General features: G+C 37.0%; 1 protein-coding gene across 5 annotated transcripts; it reads right to left on the reverse strand.

The window, feature by feature from the left end:
- Positions 1-166: 166 nt before the first annotated feature.
- LOC137816540 (transcription initiation factor TFIID subunit 4b) lies at positions 167-9,437 on the reverse strand. Of its 5 annotated transcripts, none has more exons than XM_068619722.2 (15): positions 9,266-9,437; positions 8,635-8,706; positions 8,425-8,527; positions 5,962-6,500; positions 5,697-5,798; positions 4,672-5,598; positions 2,605-2,711; positions 2,410-2,497; positions 2,188-2,323; positions 2,011-2,066; positions 1,878-1,934; positions 1,659-1,799; positions 1,452-1,514; positions 1,122-1,383; positions 167-656 (listed from the first exon to the last, which is right to left on the reverse strand). In XM_068619722.2, the coding sequence occupies exons 2-15, from the start codon at positions 8,671-8,673 to the stop codon at positions 481-483; spliced, it is 2,796 nt and encodes a 931-aa protein (XP_068475823.1). In that variant the 5' UTR covers positions 8,674-8,706; positions 9,266-9,437; the 3' UTR covers positions 167-480. The 5 variants fall into 5 exon arrangements, with proteins under 5 accessions (XP_068475823.1, XP_068475820.1, XP_068475824.1 ...); XM_068619719.1 differs by having other exon boundaries at positions 2,605-2,723; positions 9,266-9,424; XM_068619723.2 differs by having other exon boundaries at positions 8,635-8,777; positions 9,266-9,401.

The following is a 9,437-nucleotide window of genomic DNA, read 5'->3' on the forward strand; positions in this document are numbered from 1 at the left end:
CGAATGTTTAAAAAGTTAAACGATTGAAAGCGTTCCTCGTGTATTTTGAAGAGCCTGCTAAAGAATAAGGCTAATTTCGATGGCCTGCACTTACCAACGTATTATGTACACAGCTACAACAATGGAACAAGGTGTTAGGTGTGCTGCTATGTTAGTGGCACAACTGTAGACATAAGCCTGCCCAATGAGATTTCCGTTTAATTCCATAAATTTCCAATTCTACTAAGTGACTGTACAAAACAATACACAAAACGGAACCAAAAAACTAGGCAAATCTATCACTAGGAGATCATATGGATACAGGAGAAAAATCAAATTCAACAGGTAAATTATCTGGGTTATATGAAGTGTTTAAGTCAAACCAGAAAATTTTAACTTGAGGGAAACCTTTCAATTTCCGTAATCAAGCATGAGATGATGATAATAACTTAATAAGCTCGGTGACAATTAAAAATAAACAAGATAACCTAGGCACTTCGTTTAACCTTGTTCAACTGGGGCTTCAGAATGAATTTTCTCGTACAAGCGATGTATGAGTGGGGATTTAGACATCTGGGGCTCCCTCTCCAGGACTGCAATCACATCCTTGACAGAGATGCTTCGAGCTACACTAGTGTGAGGGGCCAAGGCATGACTCTTTCCAAGTTTTCTGGCCACTGTTAGAAGAATTGAAAAGGAGAAAAAGCAATGAAAAGTGGTCCAAACCAATAAAAAAAAGACACCAATTTACTTTATTCAAACCATCAAAGCATTTCTCCAACATAATGTTTACTTGAAGCGATTTTCTTGGCAACATTAATCATTAGGTATTCTACACACACTATACAACAGGGGAATCTGAAACCCTTCAGCCCAAATAAGTGGAAAGAGTAGGATATTCTGCAATCTACATTTAGGTATTTATCAGATCAGAACATTCTCAACAAACAGTATAGAATATTATAGACAGACCATAATTCAAGTTTTCTGACAATGACAGAATCCACTTCTATTCTACCTTAATTTTTTTAATCCATATAATAAGAAACAGCATTTGAATCTTGAATAACTAAAATTAATTGTACCTTGCAACTAAAAATTAATAATGGAAATAACAGAAAAGCACCTTCAAACAAACTCACCTGAACTTGCTAGAAAAGGGGTTGAACCTCTTTTCTCCCCTTCTTGGTTATCCTTTGTACTTCTTTCAGATGTTGATGAAGATTTGCGGTTCACATCTTTAGCTGGTTGAGAACCAGATGACGGGTCCACCCCTTCACGTTTCTGCTTGGCTTGCTCCGCCATAAGTTGCCACTTTGACAGCATGTCATCTCCCCCATAAGCAGCACGAGCAGCAACATTGGCAGCATTTGTCCTCATCTTGTCATCCTCTTCCTTGTTCACCTGCAGCATATTATAAATCAAAGAACAGATTTCCAATGTTTGATAAGGTGAAGTATAAGTATAAGTACCTTTGTTGATTTACCACGGTCGTCCTTATCCTTGTCACCATCAACTCCAGTACTGCCGTCAACCTATATTTAGAAATAGCAATACAAACGATAGACAAACAAGTTACAACTACAAATATACAACAGACATGCATGGAAGAGAAATGTGCATAAAAAGGTTTTTATCTTGCAGTAACTTAAAACACAATTCCAATATTTGGAACTTACATCATTTAGTTTCCGAAGCTTCTCTGCTTCTGCCTGTTTTTTCTCCCACTCTTCCCTTACTTTCCTATTTATTGTCATGATTTGCTGCCGAACATCTGAAGTGACAACAGTCCGATGTCTCGTTTTCTCAAAATCAACCCTCTAATAGAAAAGTTATTGTAAGTACAAAGTTTTATACAATTATAAAAGACTACTTGCGCAAGCAACTAGAGAACTGACCTGTTTTGATATTCTAATCAGATTACTTATCAGTCCACGCATCCTTTCCTCCACACTCTGAACATTTACTCAGTGTCATAAAATTACATGTAAACCAATTGTACTGAAAAGTGAAAAATTGTTTGAGTCTCACCAGTGACAAACATTTCTCCACATCATTGCTCATACCCTTCAAGCCAGACTTGGCCACTGCCAGAGTAACAACATAAGGTAGCCATAAGGTTTTGTATGCCTAGCACATATCCAGATCAGCTCAAAATGAAAGAATTAAAACATATGGACAGAGGTATGACACAAGTTGGACACTGACTGATGTCAATTAATTTTTTTTGCAATGGAGCTTTCTGCAAGATCAGTCTTTCCTCTTCTTCTTGCACAGCCTTTCGAGATGCTTCTGACACTCGACTATCCTCTTTGGGCCCTGAAAATAACTGCTCTTCCTCTTCCTGTAAAAGAAATATTAGAAGTACAGGAATTAGCATTCCCTACTTATTGACTATCTGATTTAATTGAACATGACGTAGTATCATACCCTGAGGTCAACTCCACTAACAGCAGTGACATCATTAAGTTGTTCAATGCTTTGTTCAACATATCCCCCAGATGTTTTTTGTTTTTTACTGTATGGTACAGGAACATTATGTATATATTGAAATTAGTTAGGTTAAGAAATTTACCATAAAATAAGATGTTCATAAATGATCCAGTAGAGTAAGACATGGCTCACCTAGAAGGAGGAGGTGAGGAACCAAGTGCTTCAAGTGGTTTCTTTTGGGTAACGGCAGACTTTTTAAAAGATGTCCTAGCAACAATTCCAGAAGCATTTGATGGAACCTGAGAGCTTAGCTGATCAATTTCAGAAGTGGGACATAAGAAATTAGGCATCAACAAATTTGAAGACATTTATAAACCCGGGGTATGCTTGGTGCAAAAATAATATCTTGGTATTTAAAGAAAAAAATGAATAGAAAAAGCATGACAGTTATTATTTCTCAAAAATAGATTCTGTTAAAAAACTAAATTGGGAGCATGAGGACATCAAATGAAAAAACAAGCACAACATTATACACTTGTTACCCTCCACTGCAATTTGCAATACATCTTTGATACCTCATAACCTTGCATAAGGAAACTGGTGAATCAAAGGGTCTAATAAAACACATGTTGACTTTTGTGAACACTCCATTACAGGTAAACTTACATTATTGTTGGTCTATGTGAATGACAAGATTATTCCAAGAGATGATGAAATAGAAAAAATGGTTTTAAAGGAAAAATTGGCAGCATTTTGAAATGAAAGACTTGGGAAAGCTTAAGTATTTGCTTGGAATAAAGGTTGCTTATTCAGAAAAGGGGATTTTCATCTCCTAAAGAAAATATGTACTTGAATTCATTACAGAAATAGGTAAGTTGGAATGTAGAACTTCAGAAGTTCCTATTGAATTGAATTATAGAATTGTGAGTGAAGAGAGCTCTCATGTAGAAAAAACTCAATATCAAAGATTGGTAGGAAAACTTATTTATTTATCACACCATTGCATATGCAATTAGTGTGGTAAGTTTAGGGTTTAGGGTTTAGGGTTTAAGTTTATGCATGATCCAAGAGAAGGCCACATGCAAGCAATTGACAAAATTCTTCCGTACTTGAAGTCAAGCCTAAGAAATGGGTTATTCTTCAGGAAAGGAGACACTTTGACCTTGAAGATATATATACTGATGCAAACTATGCAGGTTCTGTTATTGACAGAAAATCTACATTTAGGTAATGTATGTTTCTTGGAGAAAGTCTAGTGACCTAGAGAAGCAAAAAACAGGTAGAGTATCTCGTTTAGGTGCAAAAGTTGAATTTCGAGCCCTAGTTCAAGGTGTGTGTGGAGGACTCTAGATGCAAATCATACTTGATGACCTTAAAATTAAGGTTGACATCCTTACACAATTGTATTGTGATAAAAAGTCAGCCATGAGCATTCCGCATAATCTAATCCAACATGATAAGACCAAACATATTGAAATTGACAAGCACTTCATCAAAGACAATCTTGACAGAGACCTATTGATTACAACTTATGTTCATAGAGGATTTCAGATAGTAGACACTTTCATTTCCTTTTTTTAAAGGTTGTGGCTATTACAAGTAGAGATGGTGAGAATGTAATTTGGATGATTGATATCAATAAAATAATTCTTTATTTTTCAAGTAGGTGCAAACCTTACATTATTAAGCTGATTTTGTGGGGTTGAGTTAGACTTAAATTCCACTATCCTAATATTATATCAGAGTTATTAAGAGTCTATCTTAGTCGAGATTTGGACCTATCATGTCACCCTATCGGACCCCAATTGATTCCCACGCTCAATATTCTCAGTGTGGATGCACAATGTCCTTGACATGAGGGGTGTGTGTTGGAGATCTAACATCAATTAGAGATAAGACCAAATTAATATATATAAGTGAATACAAACCTCACATTACTGAGTCGGTTTTATAGGATTGAGTTAGGCTTAAATTTCACTATCTTAATAAATACTATCTATGTTGGCAACTTCATTACAAAAGGAATTCAGAAAATTACTGGTGAAAGAGATTCTTTGCTAAAAACAATTTAATAAAAAAAATTACGGAAAACATATCTAAGCTGAGGGAACTGATGTTTCATATATACATTCAGCATAACAAAGTACTAAAGGATTCATTGTGCCCATTAGGATAAAAACACATTTGCATGTTACTTGATCTGCAAAAAATTACCATTATATCTTAAGACAAGATCATGTACAACAATCTCCAACTTACCGGGACACTAGAGTCTAGGTGGGTCATTATAGAAGAGGAACCAGAACTGTGTGGTAGCAAGCCAGTAGATGTTGTAGGTGGCATGTTTGTGGATGCCGGAAGACCTCTTGAAAAGTCATCTTTTAGAGTTCCTTGACTGGCACCACTCTGTTCAAGCTGAGCAGAATTAACAGAAGAATACCCGTGCAATTTTGACAAATTGTGCCTATTTTGCTGCTCAGTAGATAAGTCAGTAGGTTCCTTCTTGACATAAGAAACAGATGACATTAAGCCCAGATTTTGTTCTTTGTTTGTTGATGATTGCCAAGCAGTTGAAGTTTGTTGAGATGCTGTATTGTTTATAGAAGAAGACACAGATCCACCTGGCAGTCTCTTGGGATCATTGAAAGAATTCTGCTGTTCAACTTTTGGCATACCAGTTACACTCAAACCATGTGTTGACCCACCTAAGTGATTTGAACCAATACTTTGATGAGGAATTTGACTCATGTGTGAATCATGTGATTGCAGTTTGATAGACGAAGAGGAACTACTTGTTGCCCCAGAATAAGGGTTATAGTTACCACCACTGTTTCCATATGTTGGTGCAAAATGTAGATGGTGTTGCTGCTGCTTATTGAGCCCTTGTATGTGAACTGATGTTCTTTCTGTTTCTTGACCTACTGTGTTGGAACTGGAAGACGTCAACTGGTTTGGTTGCAATCCTTGAGATTCTATTTTAACATCGAATTCCTGAGATTTTCTAGCATTACTATCCATAGTTTGGCCAGCTGAAGAACTCAGGCGAGATTGGTCAACGGCAACATTCATACTTCTTTGATGCATCTGTGCTAAAGCATGGGGATCATTCAATTGCCTTGCACCTGAACTAACAGTTGGCATCCTTACAGGAAGCTGCTGCCCAGCAGATGCTTGATTGGACCTTGCCTAAATAGTATGAAAAAATGAATCTAAGCATGGCCATGACATCAATATCTAATTGGATTATGAAAACCACCCACAACACAAACCATGTTTCTTACTACCTGTGGTTGCATTTGCACCTTTGCTAATGCTAATCTAAGCATCTGGTCCCCTACGATACCTTTCATAAGCCGCACAAAACTGTCTTTTGGTATTTCATCTTTCTAGAATGAAAAAATAAAAAAACTGATGAAATACAAAATTAGTGCATACTGCATGTGATATCTGTTCATAAGCTGGTCCTGGGCTATCATCAAAAAGACTAAAACTTGCCATGGAAAGGGGAGGGGGGAAGGACCTGATAGCTAGATTGGTTGGAAAACACACCTTCAATTTAGCAAATAAGGTTTGAAGTTGCATGGCTCTGTCTTTGGCAAGTTGAGGAAGCAAGATGGGTAGCAACAGGCCAAATGGTACTTGTTTACTACGATTTACTTGGCTACTTGGCTGCTCAGAGACTGTAGCCTGTTGATTACTCATCTGCTGCAACTTTGCATACTGAGATTCACTGCTGGGATTATGACTCTTTACTACTTCATTATTAAGAACTGAATCCTTTACAGAATTCTGAATTCCAATAGTTTGAGAATTGTGGAGGGGAACTTGTACAGCAGGTGCTTGTGCTTGGTGACAGTCATCTTGAGATTGTTTCTGTGATAGATGAGGATTATTTACATCCTGAGAAGCAACATGCTGAAGATGCTCGCCAAGCGACCCATGTTGCTTCGGCTCCATCTCAGATGAATGTTGCTCTTGTTGTGCAGTTTTAGGCTCTTGATTTTGACCATCAGTTTGGCTGTCAGGGTTAGAAGTAGGCCACTGTGATAAAGATTGACTTGATGTATTATTGCTTCCTTGAGACAACACTGCAGCAAATATAGCACATAAACATAAAGAATGAGCATTTTACGTGAGAAAACACAAAGCAATATAAAAAAGTTATGTGTCCCAGGACTCAATTAAATTTAGAACTTAAACTAACACATTTCCTATTAGTGTTCAACTCATACCAAGCTTGCTCTTTCAATGAGCTTCAGAGAAGAATGACTACTTTTCAATCAATTATTTGGGAGACAAAGCCAGAAAGCGACATGCAGCTTTATTTCAGAATCATAGTGCTATAGTTACTATCCAGAAGGAAATGATGATAGCAGTTGCAAGAAACAAAGGCAGGACTATTATTTGTGATGCAACAGTCATACAATCAATTCATGAGGGTTGGTTGGTGTGACTTGTTAGTATTTGATCCTGGAAATGCTAATGCCAACTCTGGTGGCAAAGTGGGTTCCAAGAGATGGAACTCCCAGCCAGCATACTTCTAGAAATGGGATCCATTGAAGTTTTCAGCAGCTATAGGTCAATCACTGAAATCTCCAATGCCAACTCTAATAAAAGAGAGGATTCATAGGAATGGGATTCCCAGCCACCATACATCAAGCAATGGAATAGTTCTTGTAGCTGCTACAGGAAACCACAGGAACCTCTCTACCTTGGTGACAAGCTGGCTCTTATTTTATTTTTTATTTGGTGGGTATTATTGGGTATTCCTATGCTGACCATATGAGAAACCCGAATAAGAGAAGGATAGGGATTTATTTAGGCTATCACTAACACAAGACATGCCTAGATGGGAACTGGGAAGGAATGAGGTGAAGTTAGATGATATGTGGGATAAAAGTGAACTGGGAAAATGAAAGAGGTAGCCTATTATTGAGTGAGAATTTTGAGGCTTCAGGTCTTTTCAAAATGACCTCTTATATCTTTCCTTTTTCTGCTTGTGGAATTCTAGAGACCCATATCTATGTAAGGAATTAATCAGTCTCCATATTTTCTTAAAGGAATTCAAGAAATTAGTCAACCTATCACCCCAATTGGGGAATTATCCTGTTATCTGTAGTCCAGCACAAGGTCTTCTATCAATTGGAGAGCTTCAGATCTAGAGAACCAGCAATAACTAGTAATACCGTAATAGGGAATAAAGCTCTGGGAAATAAGGACAATAAGAGAAAAAGACAGAATGTATATTTGGGCTGCAACAACCTTGATTGTGAGGTAAGGATGATGAAAAGAAAGGGAGGAAATGGAAAAAAAAAAAGAGAATTAAAAAATTGTGTAAGGCATTGATAGGAAGGGCTGGAGGGGGTAGCCAACACCTCAACTAGCTTAGAGCTCTATTTTTCCTTTTCCTGTTTATACTCCCTCTGTTTACGAGGTCGTTTGTAGCCTACTTTCCTTTTCCTACTTCAGAGAGAGAGAGCTATGTTCCAGATTCACATTGTATATGAGGTCATTTATTTTCAGTAGCTAAGTGAAATTCAGTTCTTATTATCAGCTCTATCAACAATGATTGTAAGAAAATTGCGAGTCCACAAAAACAACAGAAATCTCTAAATACACATACTTTGTTGTAGTGAGGACATCATGGAATTTGATAATGAAGTAGAAATTCATCTAGTCCACATTGAATAGTAAAACATATCTTGGACCTTCGTAACCACAGCTGGGCAAATTCCATTAGAAGAAACACACACTGAAAGGAGATATCAACCGACTCCTAGTTAATTAACTTTTTTCGACAACCAAAATACTTCAGTGTTCAAACACTATGACCAAACATAAATGTTTTTATATCATTTTGATGTTTTAGATGTCTAAACAGTAAACTCAAACATGGACAGAAGAAGCAGTGAATTTGAACAGAATAATAAAAATAAGAAAGAAATCAAATATTACCAGAATGAGAGAGAGGTCAGTATTGAACAGAAAATGATGAATAAAATTGGCAGATACCTGCATCTGAACCAGGAAGAGAAGCAGACAAGTCTCCTCCTATATCTCTATTTAGAGCAGCCTGGAAGGCCTCCACATCCACCCCTGAATGCATTGTTTCATCCTGTGAACATTCAAACGCAGTGGTCCAATAAGCTAAGCCCCAAATCGGTGAACAAGACCAAAGTTCTTCTCCAAAGAAAAAGAAGAGAAAAGAGCAGCAGGGTAAACCTCGTCATCTTCTAGAAGCTTCATGATAGACGGGTCCATAGCAATTTCACTGCACTTGTAATCCTTGTTCCTCTATTTAACCAAAACAAACTCAGAAATTTTCTTTCACACCATATCTTAGCTCATAAGAGTAAGCAGACAAACTGAAATAGCATCACCACCACCATATGTATCAATCCATAAACAGTTTACCCACGGGTTCAATTTCTACCTAAATACTTACAATCGCATAATACAATTCAACTAACTTTTCACTTAAAAATGAGGGATTCCATTATGTCATGTTAGGGTGGTGAATAAGGTTACTCACGAGCTTGCAAGAATCTCTAAATATCTAAATTAAAACACACATCAGTTCGTCAAACACATGGATGCGAGTACGAGACCTAGCAACTATCGGTATACAACTACGCAAAAAAATAAAGCCGAATCATAATTGCTTCATTCTAAGCATAAATCACATCCGAGAAAGAAGAACAACGCAATAGAGTTCATGGTTATGATCTATTGAGTATGCACCACAATTTACGCAGTAAAATCATATTATGAGATGTAATCGTTTCTAATTCCTAAAGGGCACAGAAAACTGAGAACAAACGTTGATGAAATAGCTTGCGTAATTGCAACTCACCCAACCAAAAGAGAGTGAAAGGTTCCGTTGAGGTTCCGAGATTACAAAAACAATTCAGCGATTTCAATTTATTTCTGAACACGATTCAAACTCAACGTAAGAGATGATCAAGGGGTTTTGTATCTGTAGTTTCGCTTTTTATTTTATAAAGAAAAATATGGTAAAAAGAGAC

Source organism: Phaseolus vulgaris, chromosome 1 (assembly GCF_051622355.1).
Source record: "Phaseolus vulgaris cultivar YP4 chromosome 1, ASM5162235v1, whole genome shotgun sequence".
Classification (NCBI taxonomy): domain Eukaryota; kingdom Viridiplantae; phylum Streptophyta; class Magnoliopsida; order Fabales; family Fabaceae; genus Phaseolus; species Phaseolus vulgaris.

What these genes read in the sequence shown, in the direction of transcription:
- LOC137816540 (XM_068619719.1), bottom strand. Translation starts at nt 8,673, where the DNA reads ATGGACCCGTCTATCATGAAGCTTCTAGAAGATGACGAG. An exon ending in TCTTCCTGGTTCAGATGCAG is followed by an intron (nt 6,501 to 8,424) that starts GTATCTGCCAAT and finishes TATTTGCTGCAG; the next exon opens with TGTTGTCTCAAGGAAGCAAT. An exon ending in CCCTTTTCTAGCAAGTTCAG is followed by an intron (nt 657 to 1,121) that starts GTGAGTTTGTTT and finishes TTCTTCTAACAG; the next exon opens with TGGCCAGAAAACTTGGAAAG.